At 44.9% G+C, this 25,045-nt stretch overlaps 1 protein-coding gene across 5 annotated transcripts in view; it reads right to left on the minus strand.

Moving 5' to 3' along the window:
- Positions 1-21,800, minus strand: part of LOC134358597 (G-protein coupled receptor 161-like) — a 99,495-nt gene extending 77,695 nt beyond the window's left edge. For 3 of the 5 annotated variants that reach the window (XR_010020905.1, XM_063071014.1, XM_063071013.1), the window contains exons 1-2: positions 21,574-21,789; positions 5,986-7,402 (exon numbers count right to left, since the gene is read on the minus strand). Coding sequence is in view for 4 of the 5 variants with exons in the window: in XM_063071014.1 (XP_062927084.1) it covers positions 5,986-7,168 (1,183 nt within the window). In the remaining variant the exon portion in view is untranslated. Of the gene's footprint in view, positions 1-5,985; positions 7,403-21,573 lie in introns of all 5 variants that reach the window. The other 2 variants (XM_063071012.1, XM_063071010.1) reach the window with 2 other exon arrangements.
- Positions 21,801-25,045: the final 3,245 nt, after the last annotated feature.

The following is a 25,045-nucleotide window of genomic DNA, read 5'->3' on the forward strand; positions in this document are numbered from 1 at the left end:
TATTATTATTTATTATTTATGGTTTTATATTGCTATATTTATACTCTATTCTTGGTTGGTGCAACTGTAACGAAACCCAATTTCCCTCGGGATCAATAAGGTATGTCTATCTATCTATCTAAGGAAACCATGCTGACTTTGGCCTATTTTATCATATGCCTCCAAGTACCCCAAAAATTCATACTTAAGAAAAATGTTTGAAAAATTGTAAAGATGTTGGAGTCTATTACTAAGAAATTTTTAAGTCTATTCTTAACAAAATAAGAACCCATAATGTTACAAGACAGATACTAGCATGGATAGAAGATTGGCTGTCTGGCACGAGGCAAAGAGTGGGAATGAAGGGGGCTTCTTCTGGTTGGCTGGTGGTGACTAGTGGTATTCTGCAGGAGTTGGTATTGGCACTGCTTCTGTTCACGTTGTATGTCAATAATTTGGGTGAAAGACTGGACGGCTTTCTGTTCAAGATTGTGTATAATATGAAGACAGGTGAAAGGGCAGGCAGTGTTGAGGAAGCAGTTTGCCCGTAGAAGGACTTTAGGAGGAAGCCACAAGGAAAGTTAATGAAGGCAACGCAGTGGATGTTGTCCACCTGGACTTCAGCAAGGCATTTCACAAGGTCGCACATGGGAGGTTGGTCAAGAAGGTTCAGTCACTTGGCATTCAAGATGAGGTAGTAAACTGGATTATACTTTGGCTTTGTGAGAGAAACCAGGAGAGTGGTAGTAGATGGTTACCTCTCTGAATGGAGGCCTGTGACTAAAGGGTAGGTCTTACACAGTGAGCGGTAGGGCACTAAGGAGTAGTCTGGAAATACAGGCCTATAATTCTTTGAAAGTGGTGTTAAGGTAGATAGGGTCATAAAGAAAGCTGTTGGCACGTTGGCCTCCGTAGCTGAAAGTAGTGAGTACGGGAGTTGGGATATTATGTTGAAGTTGTAGATGTTGGTGAGGCCTAATTTGGAGTATTTTGTGCAATTTTGGTTACCTACCTACAGGAAAGATGTAAATAAGATTGAAAGAGTACAGAAGAAGTTTACAGGGATATTGTTGGCGCTGGAGGACCTGAGTATAAGAAAGACAGAAGAGGTTAGAATTTTATTCCCAAGAACGTAGAAGACCGAGGGGAGTTTTGATAGAGGTATACAAAATTATGAAAAGTATAGATGCAAGCAGACTTTTATTACTGAGGTTGAGTGTAATTACAACTAGAAGTCATGGGTTAAGGGTGAAAGGCAAAATCTTTAAGGGGAACATGAGGGGAAACATCTTCACTCAGAGGGTCATGAAAGTGTGGAATGAGCTGCCAGCACAAGTGGTGGATGCGATTTCAATTTCAACATTTAAGAAAAGTTTAGATATGTACACGAATGGAAGAGGTATGGGGGGCCTGTGGTTCAGGCGTAGATCGATGGGACTAGGCAATTTAAGTGGTTCAGCACCCAGTGACCATGTGATCTCTGTCTCGGAGGCTGATATGAGGCTGTCTTTCAGGAGGGTGAACTCTTGTAAGATGGCAAGCCCCGATGGAGTAGCTGGTAAGGCTCCAAAAATTTGTGCCAACCAACTGGTGGGAGTAATCAAGGACATTTTCAACCTCTCACTGCTACGGTCAGAAGTTCCCACCTGCTTAAAAAGGGAAACAATTATACCAGTTCCCAAGAAGAATAGTGTGAGCTGCCTTAATGACTATTGTCCAATAGCACTCACACCTATAGTGATGAAGTGCTTTGAGAGATTGGTCATGGCTAGAATCAACTCCTGCCTCATTAAGGACCTGAACCCTCTGCAATTTGCCTATTGCCACAATCTCAATTGCTCTTCACACAGCCCTAGGTCACCGGGATGATACCTATGTCAAGATGCTGTTTAGTGACTACAGATCAGCGTTGAACACCATCATTCCCACAGTCCTGATCGAAAAGCAAAGGAACCTGGGCCTCCTTACCTCTCTGCAGTTGGATTCTCAACTTCCTCATCGGAAGACCACAATCTGAGCGGATTGGTAATAATACCTCCTCCTCGCTGACGATCAACACTAACACCTCAGGGATGTGTGATTAGCCCACTATCTGCTCCCTCTATACCTGTGGTAAACCATGTATATATGTTGTAACTCGGTTACCTGTCTGGACACACCCCTCTGCTGAGTGCCCCTGTGGCTCCTCCCACAAAGTCCTGTATAAAGGTGTTCGCCTTGCCCCGCCCCCTCAGTCCGGGGGCAGACACTCACTGTGGAGGTCGTATTGTACAGCGAATAAAAGCCTTTCAGTATTTTACCAAACCTCAGTCTTTTGGAGTAATTGAAGGTGCCTCAATTTTATTCGCTGTACAATACGACCTCCACAGTGAGTGTCTGCCCCCGGACTGAGGGAGAGGGGCAAGGCGAACACCTTTATTCAGGGGTCTGTGGGAGGAGCCACAGGGGCAGTCAGCAGAGGGGTGTGTCCAGACAGGTAACCCAGTTACCACATATATACATGGTTTACCGCAATACCCATGACTGTGTGGCCAGGTATAGCTCAAATAACATCTATAAATTTGTGGGTGATACAACCATTGTTGGTAGAATCTCAGATGGAGATGAGAGGGTGTACAGGAGTGAGACATACCAACTAGTGGAGTGGTGTCACAGCAACAACCTGGCACTCAACGTCAGTAAGATGAAAGAGTTGATTGTGGACTTCAGGAAGGGTACGATGAAGGAACACAAACCAATCTTCATAAAGGGATCAGAAGTAGAGACGGTGAGCAATTTCAAGTTCTTGTGTGTCAAGATCTCTGAGGACCTAACCTGGTCCCAACATAGTTCGTATGTTCTTCTTGTGACCGTGTGGGTTTTCCCCAGGCGCTCTGGTTCCCTCCCACATTCCCACATTTAAGAGACATACCGGTTGGTCGGTTACTGTAAATGGTCCCATTATTAGGCTAGGATTGAGTGGGAGGTCTAGAATTGGACAACAGGGGATTAGGCATTCAGGACTGAGATGACAAGAGCAGAGCCAACTCACTGAGAACATTCAAGACAAGGATTGCTAGCTATTAAGGGAATCAAGGGACAGCGGGTTAGTGCAAGAATGTGGCACTGAAATATAGGATGGTAGTACAGACAGGATGGGCTGAATGGCCTCCTTGCATTCATTCCTTAATTCTTGATTCAATGCAGTTTCTTTGCTAAGTAATCCCATCAGTCCCACTGGGAATCCTACCTGACAGGTCTGCAAAGTATTCCCATGGAAATCCATCCCATTCCATTTGGGAAGCTTTGTTTGACTCTGATGTAGATGTAGATGGGTGAGTTAATAAGTTTGCAGATGATACAAATACTGGTGATGATAACATAGAGGACTGTCAAAAAATACAGTGGGATATAGATCACTTGCAGATATGGACAGAGAAATGGAGTTTAACCAGGCCAAATGTGAAGTGTTGCATTTCACATTTGAAATGCAAATATACTGCAAAGAGGCAGCACACTGTTAATGGTACAATTCTTCAGTGTTGCTGAAGAGAGGGATCTTGGGGTCCAAGTTCATAGCTCACTGAAAGTGGCTACACAGGTTCACAGGTTAATAGGGAGGTCAAGAAAGCATATACTGTAGTATGTTTGCCGATATTAGTCTATATGAGTTCAAAAGTCAGGAAATTATGTTGTAATTTTATAAAACTCTAATTAAGCCTGAGACTTAAGGGTTAACAAAATCATGATAATAGCAAGGTAAGAGGCAGATGGGTGTGTGTCTATTTGTATTAATTAGCAATAAGTCCCGAAAGAAATGAAGAACTGATAACGCAGGATGTTGTGTATAAGGAGGAACCCTTAACCCTGAAGGCTACATTACTAATACTTCGTGTTTTTATAATCAATTTGGAGGAACCATTGACCTTCAGGACTAACACACACACACACACACACACACACAATGCTGGAGGAACTCAGCAGACCAGGCAGCATCTATGGAAAAAAATTCAGTCGCTCTTTCGGGCCTGGCCTGCTGAGTTCTTCCAGCATTGTGTGTGTGTGAGTGTGAGAGTGTATATGTGTGTTGGTTGCTCAGAATTCCCAGCATCTGCAGATTTTGTCTTGTTTGGGCCTTCAAGACTATGTGACTAACTGCCTGGATTCTTATAATTAATGGAGAGACCCCTTCAGCCTTCAAGGCTATAGTACTAACAGCTTGGTTTCTTCTAATTACTGGGGAACTGATAGTGTATTTGCGAACCCTCTGTCTAATTTTGTGTAAGGTATGGAAGCATCCAGAAGCTTGTCGATAAGGTCTAAGCAGGAACTGTTGGCCCCTGTAAACTGCTTAACTGCCTGTATTGGAAGGTATTTCAAGTGACCATGATTGTGCAGCTTTAGCAGAGTATCTTCGTGGGCTCTCTGTGATCATGTAATAAAGTAATTAAACTGAATAGAACATAGAACATAGAATAGAACAGCACATTACAGGCCCTTCAGCCCACAATGTTGTGCCGACCCTCAAACCCTGAATACTGGGGTCTGTGTCTTTGCTTAGGTCTAATTGGCGATAGTAATTTTCTCTGATACTAATTAAGGTGCATCTGGAGAATTGCATACAGTTCTGGGTATCCCATGATGGGAAGGACGTTGAGGCTTTGGAGCGGGTGCAGAAGACGTTTACCAGGATATTGCCTGGATTAGAGGGCATGAGAGGATGGACAAACTTGGGTTGTTTCCTCTGGAGTGCTGGATGCCGAAGGGACACCTGACAGAGGTTTATAAGACTATGGAATGCACTGCCCAGGGGGGTGGTAGACGCAGATATATTAGGCACTTTTAAGAGGCATTAAGATAGGCACAAGAATGGGAGGGAAATGGAAGGATATGGACATTGCGTTGGCAGAAGGGATTAGTTTAGTTGGCCATTTGATTACTAATGTAACTGGTTGTAGGCTGAAAGGCCTGTTCCTGCTCCACTGAGCTATGTTCGATCTTGTATGTTAATTGTACATCCCCCACAGACAGTGAGCATCAGATCAACAGAAATGATTTCCTCACTAGACCTTCCTGAATCTTTGGCTCATTAAATCTGTCAAAGGGAAGAGTTTTCCTCCATTTACCCTGCTATCTTTGTTTATCTCCTCTCAACCTCCAGGGAGAACCAAAACTTCTCCTGTATAACCTTGCAATTGAAATGCCCCATCTCCTCTCTTATTTTGTTCCCAGGGCAGTTCTGGACAGAAATAAGCACCGAATTGTTAATCCCACAGGTCCGGAGTGTGATGAGTTGGATTACCTCTCTGAGGCTGAACATTACAGTTATTATAGAACAGTACAGGCCATTTGGCCCACAATGTTGTGCCAAACTTTTAACCTACTCCATGATCAATCTAACCTCTCCTCCTACATAGCCCACAAACCTCCATTTTTCTTGCAGCCATATGCCTATCTAAGAGTCTCCTAAATCTCCCAAATATATCATCCTCTTCCTTGTCCCATGCACCTGCAATTCTCTGTTTGAAAATAACAACCTCTGAATCTCCCCTAAACCTTCCTCCACTCTCCTTAAATTTGTGCTCCCTCATATTAGCCATTACCACCCTGGGAAAAAGTCTCTGGCTGTGCCCTCAGTCAATGTCTCTTATCATCTTGTACACCTCTATCAAGTCTATTCTCATCCTCCTTCTCTCCAAAGAGAAAAGCCCTAGCTCACTCAACCTAACCTCATAAGACATGCTCTCTAATCGAGACAGCATCCTGGTAAATCTCCTCTGCACCCTCTCTAAAGCTTCCTCCTCCTTCCTATAATGAGGTGACCAGAACTGAAGGCAACACTCCATGTGTGGTCTGACCAGAGTTTTATAGAGCTGCAACATTGCCTTGTGGTTCTTGAACTCAGTTCATTGAATAATGAAGGCCACCACACGGTTTGCCACCCTATCAAGTTGTGTGGCAGCTCTGAGGGATCCACGTGGTGGATGATAGACCTGCACAGCAAGACGATGCGAGGGGTGACCGTACCTCGTGAAATGGAGAAGGGGGCTGTGCTGGCTTCCATGTTGGTTCTGCTCACACCTTGAGCGGGCGGTGCTGCGGCCTCCTCTGATGCCCGTGGGGCAGAGACTCTGAACCACTGGCTCCACCGCTCCCTGGCGCGATGTCGAAACTGCCGGTTCAGCAGAGCGTACAGAACTGGGTCCAGGACACAGTTGGTGAAGGTCAGCCAGGTCACGAGGAAGTCCAGCGTCCTGGCAGACCCGCTCCCGGAGGGAGTTCGGCGGTGAAGGCTGGAGGCGAAGTACGGCAGCCAGGTGAGAACAAAGGTGGCCACTACCCCAACAATGGTCTTCGCCGTTCTGGACTCCATCGCCACCTCTGACGCGCTTCCGGCACTCAAGTTAAAGGTCGAGTTGGAGGAGATGAGGCTGGCCCACTTGCGCGGAAGGCTGGCCTGCAGTAGTCTGAGGGACCTCGGCTCTGTAAGGACCAAGCTGCCTTCCTGTCTAGAGGGCAGGCTGCTGGCAATCCGCTGGGCCTTGGCCGACAAGCGCATCCGTGTAATTCGGTAGATCAAGCAATAGGAGGTGGTGACTACCACCACAGAGGTCAGGTACACCCAGGTAAAAAGGTAGATACCATAAGCAAGGCTGGAACCTCCGTCCGGCCAACTGTAGTCACACAAACACTTGGAAGGGGAAAACCGGTAGAGGCCTACACCGAAAAATGGTGGCAATCCACAGAGGAGTCCGGCCCACCACAGGAAGGCGATCATCCTCTTTGCCTTCTCTCTGGTGATGGTGAGTACAAAAGGCCTGGCAATCACATAGTACCTGTCCACCGCAATCCCTGCCACGCACAGGATGGAAACCAGCCTCAGGGAGAAGGTGAGGAAGCCCGAGATCTGGCAGAATGTTGCGCCCAGTGGCCACGCCTGGGCAACGATGGCGGCGAGGACGAAGGGAGGGCCAAGCAGCAGGAGCAGCAGGTCGGCCAGTGCCAGAGACACCACGAACATGTTGGTGACACTCCTCAGGGGCCGCGACTTGGAGACCAGCGCCAACACCAGGGCGTTGAGAGGCAGGCCAACGACCAGGATGAGCAGGTAGAGGAGCGCCTGGGCAGCCATCTGTGCTGATGACTGCTCCTCTTGTCTGTAGCCATCGGGTTGTAGGTCCCCCAACACCGGGGTGGGGGGATTGTCCATGTTATCGTGATGACAGAAGCACCTGGTCCCCCTAGCTCCGAGCTGCCCATCGGGGCCTCGTTAGCTCGGTCCTCGTGGGAGGCTCGTTCCCTCGGATGGAACCTTCAGTATCCTATGACTGCTTGGTGCAGAGGCTGGGAAAGGGACAGGACCAGGCCACTGTTGGCTTAAGGCCTTCTCAGCCATCCCATCGCTTCTGCTGCCCCAGCTGGAGGTCTCAGGCCAAGAGGGCACCTGTGGAAGCAAAAACAAAACATAGAACCATGAGACCATAAGATATTGGAGCAGAATTAGGCCATTTGGCCCATCAAGTCTGCTGCACCATTTCAGCATGGCTGGTTCATCTCTCTGTCAGCCTCACTCTCCTTCCTTCTCCTCACACTCTGACTGAACAAGAATCTATCAACCTCTGCCTTAAATATACCCAATGGCATGGCTTCCAAAGCCGCCTATAGCAGCAAAGTCCAGCTTCACCTCTCTCTGGCTAAAGAAATTCTCCTCATCTCTATTCTAAATGAATGTCCCTCTAATCTGAGGCTGTGTCCTCTAGTTCTAAAGACACCCACTATAGGAAATACCCTCTCCACATCCACTCTATCAAGGCCTTTCAACATTCGATAGGCTTCAGTGAGATTCCTGCCCCCCTCCCCCGCCATTGTTTTGAATTCCAGTGTATATAGGCTCAGAACCATCAAAAGCTCCTCACATGATAAGCCGTTCAATCCTGGAATCATTTTTGTGAACCTCCTTTGAACCCTCTCCAATGTCAGCACGACCTTTCTTAGATAACGGACCCAAAACTGCTCACAAGTGAGGCCTCAGCTTTACAAAGCCTCAACGTTACATCCTTGCTGCTATATTCTAGTTGTCTCGAAACGAATACGAACATTACATTTGCCTTCCTCACCACCAATTTAATCTGCAAATTAACTTTTAGGGAATCCTGCACGAGGACTCCCAAGTCTTTTGCACCATGGATTTTTGAATCTTCTCTCTATTTAGAAAACAGACTAGGCTTTTATTTCTTCTACCGAAGTTCATGACCATACAGTTCCCGACACTTTATTCCAATTGCCATTCGCCTAATCTATCTAAGCCCTCCTACAGCCTCCCTGCTTTCTCAACATTACCTGCCCCTCCACCTACCTTCACATCATCTGCAATATTTGCTACAAAGCCATCAATTCCATCATCCAAATTATTAACATATAATGTAAAAAGCAACAGTCCCAACAGAGACTTCTGTGGAACACCACTAGCCACTGGCAACCAACCAGAAAAGACTCCCTTTATTCTCACTCTTTGCCTCCTGTCAATCAGCCAATGCTCTATCCATGATAGTATCTTTCCTGTAATACCATGGGCTCTTAGCTTTTTAAGTAGCCTCATGTGTGGCACAAGGTCTTCTAAAAATCCAAATACACAACGTCCATCAGTTCTTCTTTGTCTATCTTGCTTGTTATTTCTTCAAAGAATTCCAAAGGATTTGTCAGGCAATATTTCCCCTTAAGGAAACCTATTTTATTATGGTCCTCCAAGTATCCCAAAACCACACCCTTAACAATCAACTCCAACGTGAAATTAGGAGAGCCAGAAGGGGCCATGAGAAGGCCTTGGCAGACAGGATTAAGGAAAACTCTAAGGCATTCTACAAGTATGTGAAGAGCAAGAGGATAAGAGTGAGAGAATAGGACTAATCAAGTGTGACAGTGGAAAAGTGTGTATGGAACCAGAGGAGATGGCAGAGGTACTTAATTAATACTTTGCTTCAGTATTCACTACGGAAAAGGATCTTGGTGATTGTAGGGATGACTTGCAGCGGACTGAAAAGCTTGAGCATGTAGATATTAAGGAAGAGGATGTGCTGGAGCTTTTGGAAAGCATCAAGTTGGATAAGTCACCAGGACCAGATGGGATGTACCTCAAGCTACTGTGGGAAGCAAGGGAGGAGATTGCTGAGCCTCTGGCAATGATCTTTGCATCATCAATAAGGACAGGAGAGTTTAGAGGGTTGCAGATGTTGTTCCATTATTCAAGAAAGGGAGTAGAGATAGCCCAGGAAATTATAGACCAGTGAGTCTTACTTCAGTGGTTGATGAGTTGATGGAGAAGATCCTGAGAGGCAGGATTTATGAACATTTGGAGAGGCATAATATGATTAGGAATAGTCAGCATGGCTTTGTCAAAGGCAGGTCATTCCTTACAAGCCTGATTGAATTTTTTGAGGATGGGACTAAACACATTGATGAAGGTAGAGCAGTAGATGTAGTGTATATGGATTTCAGCAAGGCATTTGATAAGGTACCCCATGCCAGGCTTATTGAGAAAGTAAGGAGACATGGGATCCAAGGGGACATCGCTTTGTGGATCCAGAACTGGCTTGCCCACAGAAGGCAAAGAGTGGTTGTAGATGGGTTATATTCCGCATGGAGGTCGGTCACCAGTGGTATGCTTCAGGGATCTGTCCTGGGATCCCTAATCTTTGTGATTTTTATAAATAACCTATATGAGGAAGTGGAGGATGGGTTAGTAAATTTGCTGATGACACAAAGGTTGGGGGTGTTGTGGATAGTGTGGAGGGCTGTCAGAGGTTACAGCAGGACATTGATATGATGCAAAACTGTGCTGGTAAGTGGCAGATGGAGTTCAACCCAGATAAGTGTGAGGTGGTTCATTTTGGTAGGTCAAATATGATGGCAGAATATAGCATTAATGGCAAGACTCTTGGCATTGTGGAGGATCAGAGGGATCTTGGGGTACATGTCCATAGGACATTCAAAGCTGCTACGCAGGTTGACTCTGTGGTTAAGAAGGCATACAGTGCATTGGCCTTCATTAACCGTAGGATTGAGTTTAAGATCAGAGAGGTAATGTTGCAGCTGTATAGGACCGTATTCAGACCCCACTTGGAGTACTGTGCTCAGTTCTGGTCGCTTCACTACAGAAAGGATATAGAAACCATAGAAAGGGTGCAGAGGAGACTTCCAAGGATGTTGCCTGGATTGGGGAGCATGCCTTATGAGAATAGGTTGAGTGAACTCAACCTTTTCTCCTTGGGGCAATGGAGGATGAGAGGTGACATGATAGAGGTGCATAAGATGATGAGAGGCATTGATCATGTGGATAGTCAGAGGCCTTTTCCCAGGGCTGAAATGGCTAGCATAAGAGGGCATAGTTTTAAAGGTGCTTGGAAGTAGGTACAGAGGAGATGTCAGGGGTAAGTTTTTTTATGCAGAGAGTGGTGAGTGCGTGGAATGGGCTGCCAGCGGAGGTGGTGGAGGTGGAAACGGTAGTGTCTTTTAAGAGACTCCTAGATAGGCACATGGAGCTTAGAGAAATAGAGGGCTATGGGTAAGCCTAGGTAGTTCTAAGGGAAGGACATGTTCGGCACAGCTTTGTGGGCTGAAGGGCCTGTATTACGCTGTAGGTTTTCTATGTTTCCATGTTTGTGACATCTTTCCAACCACTGAGGTCAGACGAACTGGCCTATAATTTCCATTCTTCTGCTTCTCTCCCTTCTTGAAGAGTGGAATGATATTTGCAATTTTCCAGTCCTTCAGAACCATTCCAGAATCTACTGATTCTTGAAAAATCATTACTAATACCCCCACAATCTCTTCAGCCAACCCTTTCAGAACCCTGGGGTGTAGACCATCTGGTCCAGGTGATTTATCTACCTTGCGACCTTTCAGTTTCCCAAACACCTTCTCCCTAATAATGGCAACTTCACAAATCTCCCCCCTCAGTCTTGAACTTCCAGTGTACTGCTGGTGTCTTCCAATGTACCACTGTTGTCTTCCAGCGTGCTGCTGGTGTCTTCCAGTGTGCTGCTGGTGTCTTCCAGTGAGCTGCTGGTGTCTTCCACAGTGAAGATACTTTTTCATTTCCTTGTCCCCCATTACTACCTCTCCAGCAGCTTTTTCCAGCAGCCCAATATTTTACTGTCACCTCTCTTTTACTCTTTATATATCTGAAGGAACTTTTAGCATCTTCTTTAATATTATTAGCTAACTTACCTTCGTATTTCATCTTTTCCCTCTTTTTTGGTTGCCCTCTGATGGTTCCCAATACTCTAACTTCCCACTATTGTTTGCTCTATTATATGCCCTCTCTTTTACTTTTATGTTGGCTTTGACTTCCCTTGTCAGCCATGGTTGCATCATCTTGCCTTTAGAAGACTTCTTCTTCTTTGAAATGTATCTATCCTGTGCCTACTGAAGTGCTCCCAGAAACTCCAGCCATTGCTGCTCTGGCGTCATCCCTGCTAGTGTCCCCTTCCAATCAACTTTGGCCAGCTCCTCTCTCATGCCTCTGAAATTCCCTTTACTCCACTGTAATACTGATACATCTGACTTTAGCTTCTCCTTCTCAGATTGCAGGTTAAATTCTATCAGATTATGACTACTGGCTCCCAAGAGTTCCTTTACCTTAATCTCCTTAACCAATCCTGGTTCATTGCACAAAACCAAATCCAAAATAGCTGATCCACGAGTGGGCCAACCATGAGCTGCTCTAAAAACCCATCTTGTGGGCATTCTACAAATTCTTTCTTTTGGGATCCAGCACCAACCTGATTTTCCCAGTCTACCTGGATATTGAAATCCCCCATGACTTTTGGAACATTGCCCTTTTGACATTCATTTTCTATATTCCATTGTAATTTGTAGCCCACATCTTTGCTAATGTTCCGAGCCCTGTATATAACTCCCACCAGGGTCTTTTTACTTTTGCAGTTCCTTAGCTTTACCCAGAATGATTCAACATCTTCCAATCCTATGTCACCTCTTTCTCAGGATTTGATTTCAATTTTACCAACACAGTCACACCACCCTGTCTGTCTACCTGCCTGTCCTTTCAACACAATGTATATTCTTGGATGTTAAGCTCCCAGCTATAATCTTCTTTCAGCCACGATTCAACGATGACCACAATGCCATACACGCCAGTCTAACTGTGCTACAAGTTCATTTACCTTATTCCGTATACTGCGTGCATTCAGATGTAACATCTTCAATCCTGTATTCATCACCCATTTTGATTTTGTCCCCCTTCCACATTGCAACTCATTTTGTTGTCTGCAATTTTGCCCTATCATCAGCCTGTCCCTTCTAGCAGTTTCACTGCACAAAGCTTCCATTTGTAAACCAACTGTCCCATCCTCAGACCTGTCCCTCGGGTTCCCATCCCCCTGCCAAATTAGTTTAAACCCTCCCGAACAGCTCTAGCAAACCTGACAGCAAGAATATTAGTCCCCTCAGGTTCAAGTGTAACCCATCCCTTTCGTACAGGTTGTACCTCCCCCAGAAAAGGTCCCAATGATCCTGAAATCTGAGCCCCTGCCCCCTGCACCAGTTCCTCAGCCACATATTTATCTGCCAGATGCTCCTATTCTTACCCTCAATGGCATGTAGCGCAGGCAGCAATCCAGAGATTACCTTCCCTAATGGTCTTACATTGTAGCCTTCTACCTAACTCCCTAAAATCTCTCTTCAGGACCTCCTCACCTTTCCTACCTATGTCATTGGTGCCAAGACATCTAGCTGCTCAACCTTTCCCTTTAGAATGACCCTGACCCTGGCACCTGGGAGGCAATGTACCATCTGGGTGTCTCTGTTGTGTCCACAGAGTCTCATCTCTATTCCTCTGACTATGGAATCTCCTATCACTGCTGTACTCCTCTTCACCTCTCTTCTCTTCTCAGCCACAGCACCAGACTCGGTGCCAGAGACCCAATCACAGCATTTCCTCCCGGATAGTTTGTCCCCCTCAACAGTATCCAGAACAGTAAACATATTATTGAGGGGAACTCTGCACTCTCTGCCCATTTCCTTTCATTTTCCTGACAGTCGACCAGCTACCTGTCTCCTGCAATCTAGGGAGACTACCTCATTGTAGCTCCTATCCATCACATACTCAGTCTCCCATATGAGCTGAAGGTCATCGGTCTGCAGCTCGGGTTCCCTGACATGCTCTCTGAGGAGCTGCAGCTCAGCGTACCTGGTGCAGATGTGGTTATCCGGGAGACTGGGATTCTTCCAGAATTCCCATATCTCACACAAAGAATACAGCACAGCTGCTGGAGATATACTCACTGCACCAGCTGTGTCCTAACGTGTGAGGCATGAATAACAAAGAAGAGGAAGGGGATACCTACTTCGCCCAAGCCTGACGAGCCAAAGCCATTCTAACACTGGACAACTCACACAATGTCCACTTCGCTTGCCCCTGCCTTATTTTTATTCACAATCCCGTTCACTGACTGGGATCTTCAATCTCCGAAAACTGCCATGAAGCACTGCTTTTTAATCTTCAATTGGGGGCCTGTGTGAAGTCGCCTCTTCTTCCCGTGCTCCCGTGCACTGATGGGACACAGTTCAAACATAGACCATAGAACAGTCCAGGTTCCTTGGCCCAAAGTGTTTTAGAATATAAAACATAAAACATAGAAGAGTACGGGCCCTTTGTCCCATGGTGTCGTGCCGAACTTTAACCTACTCTAAAATCAATCTGACCATTCCTTCCCACATAAGAGAAGATAAGAAAGCCAAGTGGAGTCATTGGGACGCCGTCATGATAGCGTTTTTTTTTAGCAGGCTTTCTTATTTTTACGAGGCCGAGTTGCTAGCTCGACGTTCAACCCAGCACGGATGGAAAGCGTGCAAGGGGGCCGGCTGGATTCGAACTCGGGAACCTCCACTCAGAAGCCCGGCGCTGATGTCACTACGCCACCAGCTGGCTATTCCTTCCCACATAACTCTCCATTTTTCTTTTATCCATGAGCCTATCTAATAGTCTCTTAAATGTCCCTAGTGTATCTGCCCCAACCACCACCCCTGGCAGGGCGTTCCACACACCTGCCACTCTGTGTAATGAACCTAGCTTTAACACTCCCTCCACGCATTGTCCAATTACCTTAAAATTACGCCCCTTGTATTAGCTATTTCCTCCCGAGTCCATCCTGTGCTGTACTGCTCTGTGTTTTTTAATATTTTGGTCAGTCATTGGTATCGAAATCGGTTTATTATTGTCGTACATACTGAGAAGCAGTGGAAAGCTTGCTTTGCACACAATACAGTGTAAAAGCTACAGAGAAAGTGCAGTGCAAGAACATAGCGACGCAGATTGTGAGGTCAAGGGTCCATCTTATTATAAAGGGGTCTGGTCAAAAGTGGATGACAGCCAGGTAGAATCAAAACTGGGACCACAGTGAGAAAGGGTGAGGTGGAGAGAGGAGAGGGAATGCCTGGCAGGAAGCCAAGAAAATCTTAAATGCACAAGGTTCTGCCTGAGAGAGATAAAGATAAAGATTAGCTTTATTTGTCACACGTACATTGAAGCAAACAGTGAAATGCGTCATTTGCGTCAATGACCGACACAGTCCTAGGATGTGCTGGGGTGGGCTGTGATTGTCCTGACCCTCCTGGTGCCAACATGGCATGTCACAGCTTACTAACACTTACTAATCCATACGTCTTTGGAATATGGGAGGGAACAGGAACATCCAGAAGAAAGCCACGCGGTCACGGGGAGAATGTACAAATCCTTTACAGACAGTGACGGGAATCGAACCACAATCAGTGATCACTGGTGCAGTAAAGCAAATGCACTCACTGTTATGCTACCCTGCTCTCTCGCTGCTGAGGGGTGGCAGTGAAGGCTTGTTAATCACTGCTGAATGATCCGGCGGGGATGTAAAGTAAAACTTGTTTTGCAATTTTAAATATGTCTGCCACTTGCAGGGAGGATGCTGTGGTCAGCAGGGGCCAGTTGGGCTGAAGGGCTTGTTAACATGCTGTGTTCATCTAAATAGTGATAAGAATAGCAGAGAGATAAAAGATCTCAAGCTAGATATTTCACAGCAGGTGTGAGTAGTAATAAAGCTGATTCTGATTCTTGCTAGAAATGTGAAATAAAAGAGAATTGTGAAAATACCCAGCAAATCATGCAGCATCTGAGGAGATAGAAATAGAGTGAACGTAACAGATTGCTGACGTTGCACAGAAATGCAAAATGCCGTGGGATCTTCTAAATCTACTTGCTTTTCTATAGCACCTTACATTTACTCACGACATCTCATCTCATTTTAGCCACCATAAGATATAGAAGCAGAATTAGGCCATTCAGTCCATTTAGTCTGCTCCGTCATTCCAGCAAGTTAACCTTTAGGAAATCCTGTATGACCACTCACAATGAGTTACTTCTAGAAGTGCAACTGTCTCAATGTCTCACCCAGATAATGTCAGGATTCTTGGCAGTGTGGAGGAACAGAGGCCACATTGGAGTCCACATCAATAGATCCTTCAATGCTATGCACAAGTCGATAGGGATGTTCAGAAGGCATATGGTGTTTTGGCCTTCATTAATCAGGGGATTGAGTTCAAGATCCACAAGGTAATTTTGCAGCTCTATAAAACTCTGGTTAGACCACACTTGAAGTAGTGTGTTCAGTTCTGTTTGTTTCATTATAGCAGTTTTTCTCAACTTTCTTTGCCTTGGTGGAACCCTTGAAATAATTTTCAGGTCTCAGGGAATCCCTGCATAAAAATTTTTATATCTACAGCTGACAGTACGTTAACGTGATCAGTAAGTTCTAAATATAATAATCCAAAAATAATTGTCATGCTCTTTTGAGTAAAGAATGAATTTTTAGTCAACCTTTCTTGAAAAAAACAGATAGTTAAGCTTAGAAATTGCACTTTACTTCTCTTTCATAAATTTTTAAAAATCATAAGGGGAACATAAAGGAAAGTTTGTGGCCATCATTGAGATGTGGCTAAAGGATGCACATCTCTGGGAGCTGAACGTCCAAGGATACACGGTGTATCGGAAGGATAGGAAGGTAGGCAGAGGGGGTGGCGTGGCTTTATTGGTAAGAAATGATACTAAATCATTAGAAAGAGGTGACATATAATCGGACGGTGCAGAATCTTTATGGGTTGATCTAAGAAATCGTAGGGGTAAGAGGACCCTGATGGCAGTTATTTATAGGCCTCCAAACAGCTGCAGTGATGTGGACTACAAATTACAACAGGAAATAGAAAAGGCTTGTGAGAAGATTAGTGTTATGATAATTGTGGGAGATTTTAACATGCCAGTAGATTGGGAAATTCTCTCTCTTGAGATCCTGATTTTCTGGATCTCAAGAGAGAGAATTTGTAGAATGTCTGCGAGATCGCTTTTTAGAACGGCTTGTTGTTGAGCCCACTCGGGGATCGGCTGTACTGGATTGGGTATTGTGTAATGAACTGGAGGTGATTAGAGAGATTGAGGTGAAGGAACCCTTAGGAGGCAGTGATCATAACATGATTGAGTTCATTGTGAAATTTGAGAAAGAGAAGCCGAAATCTGATGTGTCGGTATTTCAGTGGAGTAAGGGAAATTACAGTGGCATGAGAGAGGAACTGGCCAAAGTTGACTGGAAAGGGACACTGGCGGGAAAGACGGCAGAGCAGCAGTGGCTGGAGTTTATGCGAGAAGTAAGGAAGATGCAAGACAGATATATTCCAAAAAGAAGAAATTTTCGAATGGAAAAAGAGTGTTGGCTGATTGGCAGGAAACAGAGAGTGGGAATAAAGGGATCCTATTCTGGTTGGCTGCCAGTTACCAGTGGTATTCCACAGGGGTCCGTGTTGGGGCCGCTTCTTTTTACATTGTACATCAATGATTTGGATTATGGAATAGATGGCTTTGTGGCTAAATTTGCTGATGATACAAAGATAGGTGGAGGGGCCGGTAGTGCTGAGGAAACAGTCTGCAGAGAAACTTGGATAGATTGGAAGAATGGGCAAAGAAGTGGCAAATGAAATACAATGTTGGAAAGTGTATGGTTATGCACTTTGGCAGAAGAAATAAACAGGCAGACTATTATTTAAATGGGGAGAGAATTCAAAGTTCTGAGATGCAACGGGACTTGGGAGTCCTCGTACAGGATAACCTTAAGGTTAACCTCCAGGTTGAGTCGGTGGTGAAGAAGGCGAATGCAATGTTGGCATTCATTTCTAGAGGAATAGAGTATAGGACCAGGGATGTGATGTTGAGGCTCTATAAGGCACTGGTAAGACCTCACTTGGAGTACTGTGGGCAGTTTTGGGCTCCTTATTTAAGAAAGGATGTGTTGATGTTGGAGAGGGTTCAGAGAAGATTCACTAGAATGATTCCTGGAATGAGAGGGTTAACATATGAGGAATGTTTGTCCACTCTTGGACTATATTCCTTGGAGTTTAGAAGAATGAGGGGGGACCTCATAGAAACATTTTGAATGTTGAAAGGCATGGACAGAGTGGATGTGGCAAAATTGTTTCCCATGGTGGGGGAGTCTAGTACGAGAGGGCATGACTTAAGAATTGAAGGGCGCCCATTCAGAACAGAGATGCAAAGAAATTTTTTTAGCCAGAGGGTGGTGAATCTATGGAATTTGTTGCCACGGGCAGCAGTGGAGGTCAAGTCATTGGGTGTATTTAAGGCAGAGATTGATAGGTATTTGAGCAGCCAGGGCATCAAAGGTTATGATGAGAAGGTGGGGGAGTGGGACTAAATGGGAGAATGGATCAGCTCATGATAAAATGGTGGAGCAGACCCGATGGGCCGAATGGCCGACTCCTGCTCCTTTGTCTTATGTCTTATAATACATTTCTCAATTCTGGGTCAACTTGAGATAAGCACACACAGATTTCACTTTCAACTGAAATGAGATGATATTTGTCCTTGCTCTTGATGCTTGTTAAACAAGAAAAAGCTTGCTCACATATGTAAGAAGTTGAAAACTGCAGCAAAATGTTCCTTGCTTTCCTATGAATGGCAGGATATTCTTCTTTCACAGAAATCCAGAACCTGTCCATGGGCAGGTCAGAAAATCTCATCCCGAGTGCTGGATCAGAGTACAGCTAACAAAGCACTTCCTCTTCTCTCAAAGTCAAGTTCTCAGGCTGAGCAGAAGATTCAGAGAAAGGATCCCTCACCCAGTCATACATTTGTGTTGAAAGGAAGGAAAATTACTGTTCAATTTTGTTCTGCATTTCTTCTAGGTGATTTTCAATAAGACCTGAGATTGTCTGATATCCTTCCTCACTCTCAAGCCCAAGCAGCAGTGGAAACATTTCAAGATTTCTTTTGCAACAGGATTTTTCCAAGTTTCAGTTTCCCTTTAAATCCAAGAACCTTGTCACTTGAAGTCAAAATATTTTCGCCAGGGCCTTGCATAGACTTGTTCAACTGGTTCATATGTTGAAAATATCTGTTAAGTAAAGTAGGCTAGTTTCTACAGCCATTCTCCATCTTCAAAGCACTTAGCAAAATCTAAACCTTGCTTGGGGAACCTTATCAAATGCCTTACTTAAATCCATATACACTACATCCACTGCCTTACCTTCATCAATGTGTTTTGTTACATCCTCAAAGAATTCAATTAGGCTCGTAAGGCACAACCTGCCCTTGACAAAGCCATGCTGACTATCCCCAATCAGATTATGTCTCTCCAAATGCTCATAAATACTGCCTCTCAGGATCTTCTCAACAATTTGTCTACCACTGAAGTCAGACTCGCTGGTCTATAAGTTCCTGGGTTATCTCTATTCCCTTTCTTGAACAAGAGAACAACATTTGCAACCCTCCAACCCTCCAGTACTTCTCCCATTCCTATTGATGACTTAAAGACCATCACAAGAGGCTCAACAATTTCCTCCCTCACTTCCCACAGTAGCCTGGGGTATATCTCATCTGGTCCCAGTGACTTATCTAACTTTAATGCTTTTCAAAAACTCCAGCACATCCTCTTTCTTAATGTCTATATGCTCACGCATTTCAGTCCACTGCAAGTCATCCCCATGATTGCCAAGGTTATGTTTCTTTTCGGTTTTGCTGGAGCCATTTGTAAGGTGTTTGCCACAGATGAGGCACCATGGAATTGGACAACTTGGATCACCACTCCATGTAAAACCCATTGATAAGTAGCTTTCATTATAAAGACAGGCTTTCTGTGTCCGTTGTTGCACTAGTACAGTGAAATGACTCAGAAGATTGTAACTCTTCATTGTTAACCTTATCAGAATTGTCCATGGGCCTAGACCTAGAATCCTCCTCTTCCATCTCTTGCCTACTCATCAAAAATCACCAAACTAGACCATCTTTAGAATGAAAATTTCCATCCAATTTTCTACTACACTGGTAGTTTGTTCACTCCTATAAGTCAGGCTGTGGCACACAAGGGGAAGTTGGGAGAGGTAATTCAAGAGAGAGAGGTTTACGTCACAGCCCAAGTTGGGCGAGTCCATTCGATGGTTAGAAAATGCATTTCATGCTCCTCACCAGCCTACCATCCTGCCCTCCGTGCAATACAGCGCTCACCAATTATCAGCCTATTGTCCTCACCTCCGTGCAATACAGCACTGACCAATTATCAGGCTACCGTCCTCCCCTCTGTGTAATAGGGTGCTCACCAATTCTTAGCCTACCGTTCTCCCTTCCGTGCAATAAAGTGCTCACCAATTATCAACAGCCTCCCCATCTCGTGTTAAAAACTGAGAATGGACTCAAGCAAATAAACACGGTCGGACTGTGCACTGCCACACTGTGCTGAGAGACCTCCAACGAGATTGCTAACAGGGCTGCTCGGTCACCGCCCACTACTGCGAAGTTCAAAAAACAATGTTTTTTTAAAATCATGAACTCTCTAGCAACCTCTCACAGAACCCCGATTAAGAAATCCTACATTATAGGAAGGGTGTGGAAGCTTTAGAAAGGGTGCAGAGGAGATTCAGCAGGGTGCTGCTTGGACTGGGGAGCATTTCTTATGGGGAAAAGTTGAGTAAGCTCAGGCTTTTCTCTCTGGAGTGAAGGAGGATGAGAGGTGACTTAATAGAGATGTACAAGATGATGAGAGGCATTGATAGAGTGGACAGCCAGAGACATTTTCCCAGGCAGAAATGTCTAACACCAGAGTACATAATTTTAGGGTGAATGGATGAAAGTATAGAGGGGATTTCAGAGGCAGGTCTTTTACACAGAGTGGTGGGTGTGTAGAACAACCTGCCAGAGGCAGATACTTTGGGGACATTTAGGAATCACTTAGATATGTATATAGACAAAAGAAAAATAGAGGATTATGCAGGAGGGAAGGGTTTGATAGATTTCAAAGTAGGTTAAAAGGTCGACACAACATCATGAGCTGAAGTGCAGTAGTCTTCCATACTCCATGATGACACCTCTATCGGTGTAGACTCAACACTGTGCTAGGGAGAATTGTCAGCCTTGATTTTATCAGGTCATTGAAGAGGGATTTGAACACCTGACTTCCCATCTCAGGCTAAAGCAATAAAGAAAATCAGCTGATCCAAACTGGCATGCCAGCTGGACTTCACTTCAAGGCACTGCCAACAGATATCACTCGAGTCTTTAGCAAAATAAATGGGAAAGTTTCCTCTAAACAGAGGTCACTTTATTGGTACACCTGAACACTTGCTCGTTATTGCAAATATCTAATCAGCTAATCATGTGAAAGCAACTCAAAGCATGCAGACATGATGAAGTTCAGTTGCTGTTCAAACCAAACATCAGAGTGGGGCAGAAATGTGACTTTGACCGTGGAATGACTGTTGGTGCCAGACACTTTGGTTTGATTATCTCAGAAACTGCTGACCTCCTGGTATTTTCACGCACAACAGTCTCTAGAGTTTGCAGAGAATAGTGCATAAAACAAAAGAAAAGCACCCAGTAACTGGCAGTTCTGTGGGCGAAAAACACCTTGTTTGTGAGAGAGGTCAGAGAATGGCCAGAGAGGTTCAAGGTGACCAGAAGGTGACAGTAACTCAAATGACCACACATTACTACAGTAGTGTGCAGAAGAGTATTCCTGAAGACACAACACTTCGAAAAGCACGAGCATACGCTCAGTGTACAATCTGTACCTAATAAAGTGGCCACTGTGTGTAAGTGGTTTCTTGGTATCAGCGTTATCATCGACTGCCCTTGTTTTGGAAACAGATACCTGCTCTAACGAAAGCTAAAGTCACGCAAGTTAACAAAGGAAAAGTTGATGCCCAACAACTAACCCTAATGCCTACTACGCTCAGCAACACCACCTGACTCCCAGTCCCTCCACTCTCACCCCACACACATTCCCACGCATAATATAATTCTAAACAAACCCCCTTCCACCAATATAAGACAATTGGTTTTGAAGCATATATTCTGAGAATAGGAAGTGGAGTTGGACCCGGAGAGGCAGGGTCCAGTAGCATAGAATCTACAGTAATGAGATTGATAACTCCAAGGGGGTTAATTTTTCCACTGCCCACATACTAACACCCTAACCCTGCTCCAAAAATAATTAAAGTCATGCAAGTTAACAAATGATTTACTCTGCCTTGAAAAGGAGTCACTCCAGCTGTAAAATTAACTCATGTTCTTACCAGCTCCGTTCCACGACCCTTCCTGAGAGCAAATCACTTTCTACTGCTGAGAAAATTGCTTCCAACAACCCTGACTTGAACCGTCTGGGATATCTGCCCCAGCCTCACCGTGTCTCCCCACACAGGGCCATCCGTCCTCGGAGGGAGTACTTGCTCCCGGGGTGATGGCCACTGGGTCAAATTCCTCAGCTTCTCGTAAAGGAAGCAAGATGCTTCCTGTTTCTGTCTTGTGTTCCTTTGTCAAACCAGCCCAGTCCCTGTGGGCGCTCCCGCTTCAGTTGTGTACATTGTCAGGGCAGGGATAAAGGGAGAGGAGGAATGCGGGGGGGGGGGGGGGTGAGCAGGGCAGAGAAAGTAATGCGGTGCAGGGCACGCAAAAGATTCACAAGCAGGTTTATAATCACTGACATGTTGTGAAATGTGTGGCTTTGAGACGGCGGTTCAGTGCAATACATTAAAAAGTTCCTATAATTTACAACAACAAATACATTTAGGTAGCTCGGTAGTTAAGTCAACACAGACAAAATGCTGGAGGAGCTCAGCACGTCTGGCAACATCTAGGGAGAGGCATAAACAATCAACATTTTGGGTTGAGCCCTTTCCTATCAGTCGGAGCGAACTCTTCTCCAGCACGTGCAGAATCTCCTGTGTGAGATAGATAGATAAGAGGTAGTGCTTATTGGTTCATGGACCATTCAGAAATCTGATCCTGGAAGGGAAGAAGCGATTCCTAAAATATTGGTCTATCCTCATGCTCCTGTAGCTCCTTCGTGATGGATGAGTGAAAAGACATGTCCATAAACAACAGGCAGCAGGGAAACATGTTAAAGTGTGAGCTGGAGAAGGGAAAGGCATCAGTGAAAGGGTTATGGTGAGTTGAGGAGACCAAGACAACGAGAGGGTTAAGTTTCAGGGCTCTATTTCCTTGTTAGCAATGCACTGTCTTAATGCAGTTCCGCTAATTGTTATTAATCCATTGGCTCCACAGTAGAGTGGAAGGAACAAGTCAGCAACGCTGACTGGAGAGATTGGTTGGTTCAAAGCAAATCTGGCCAGAAACGTCTCTCAACACTCCCATCCTTTAATTATAAAGAAGGAACCCAAACTATTTCAGTCCTGGGTAAGATTCCATCTTAGTGAATGCTTCTGGGTAACATAAATGAGGAGGGTGAGGAAAGGTGGGATACTTTTGCACCTGTATTACCAGATAACCTGATAACACAGACTGCCCAACAAGTTTAAGGACATGTGCGTATCATGAGCTTGTACGTCATAGGCACACAGGCCCTTCAGCCCATCTCGTCTATGCCAAACCAAGATGCTCATCCGAGCTAGTTCCATTCGCCACACATCCTTCTAAACTTTACCTGATCATATACCTGTCTAAACACCTTTTAAGGGTTGTTATTGTACCTGCTTCAGTCACTTCCATATGTACATTGAGTGGGACGGTGGCGTAGCGACTAGTGTAATACTACTACAGTGCCAGTGAATCGGTTGAGTTCCAGCCATTGTCTTTAAGGAGTAATCCCCGTAAACACATGGGTTTGCTCCCACAGTCCAAAGACTACAGGTTAGGGTCAGTAAGTTGTGGGCATGCTACGTTAGCGTTGGAAGCATGGCGACACTTGCAGGCACGATCCTCACTGATTTGATTTGATGCAGACAATGCATTTCACTATATGTACTGATGTTTTGGTGTATGTGTGACAAATAAAGATGATCTTTAATCTTTACATCAACTTCTGTTCAAAAAAAAAGCTTCTTCAGTTCCTATTAAATCTTTCCCCTCTCACCTTAAACCTGTGTTTTGTAGTTGATTCCACAGTCAGTGGAGATGTTCGGTAAATATGGACATTTGGATAATTAGACATATTAGGGGAGAAGGCAGGAGAATGGGATTGAGAGGGAGAATAAATTAGCCATGACCAAATGGCAGAGCAGGTTCGATGGGCCAAATGCCCATCTTATGGGCTTGTAAACTGTAATTAGATCCTATGTATGTGTGCGAAAGAGGGGCTCGCGCATGTGCATGTAGGAGTGTGTGTGTGTATAAGTGACACTCGCTCTCTTACTCTGCATACTCTGATTTCTCAGTTGTTGTGCTGTTCCGAGATGAGCCCTGCCCTTCCATCAGAGAGAAGTTGTTTGCTTCCAGCATTTCCTGCAACCATCCTGAGCCAAGCCTTCTCTCCAGTCTATGGGCGCCTGACCCTCTCCTGCAGTTTGAACAGTGACAAGAACACCCTTTCTCCGCGTCCCGTCTGAGTTGTGTTGAAGGTGTAAGTGGCTCGACAGAACTCTCACACATTTCCATTTTAAGTGGAGGATTGCCCCTGACAAGAGTTATAGCTAGATCATCGACCTGAAACATGAGCTCAGTTTCTCTTTCCACATACGCTGCCCGGCCTGCTGACCATTTCCAACATTCTGTTTATTCCAGTTTACTAGAATTTGTACGGTGGGGTCTTTAGATGATCGAATCTCACTGTGGTGAGTAGCATATGGTAGTGTAGCAGTTAGCACAATGCTGTTACAGTTTGGGACACTGGAGTTCAGAGTTCAATGCCAGCATTCCTCACCACCAGGTTGAAGAACGGCTACTTCCCTTCAACCATTCTGGTCTTGAACAACCCTTGTGCCACACAACCCTAATCACTACCTCAGTACAGCAACACTATGACCACTTTGCACTAAAATGTTTTTTTTTGCTGTTGCTCTAATTGCATTCTTTCTTGTGAAGTTTGTTTTTCTTGTGAATACTAGTCTCCCCACCATCCAGGAGATCTTCAAAAAGCAGTGCCACAAGAAGGCAGCACCTGCCATAAGGGATTCCCACCACCAGGAACATGCCCTCTTCTCATTGCTACCATCAACGAGGAGGTCCAGGAGCCTGAAGACACACACAGTGTTTAAGAACATCTTTTTCACCTCCGCCATCAGATTTCTGAATGCTCCGTGAACACCATTTCACTGTTCGTTCTCTTGTTGCACTATTTATTTACCTGTTCTTTGTTTATTGATTATATATTCATATTGTATCTCGTAGAGATTTTTATGTCTTGCACTTTACTGCTACTGCAGATAAACAGATTTCATGACATATGTCAGTGACAATAAAACTGTTTTTGCTGCTTATCTGATGCTAGGGGCTGTGATGCTGCTACAAGTAAACCTTTCATTGTACCCATGCACACAGGTACCTGTGCAGGTGACAATAAACTTTAACCGCCAAAATGTCACCCATTTTCCCACAGATCCGCTCAGCATTTCCAGTATTATCGGTAGATATTTGACCAATATTATCTTGTTACATCATGACCAAACTTAGACCATAAAACCATAAAACATAGGAGCAGAATAGAGCCCATCGAGCTCTGCCATTTCATCATGGCTGATTTATTATCCCTCTCCTGCCTGCTCAGGGTAACATTAGACTCCCTTATTAATCAGGAATCTATCAATTTCTGCT

The sequence above is a fragment of the Mobula hypostoma genome, chromosome 18, assembly GCF_963921235.1.
Source record: "Mobula hypostoma chromosome 18, sMobHyp1.1, whole genome shotgun sequence".
NCBI classification, from domain to species: domain Eukaryota; kingdom Metazoa; phylum Chordata; class Chondrichthyes; order Myliobatiformes; family Myliobatidae; genus Mobula; species Mobula hypostoma.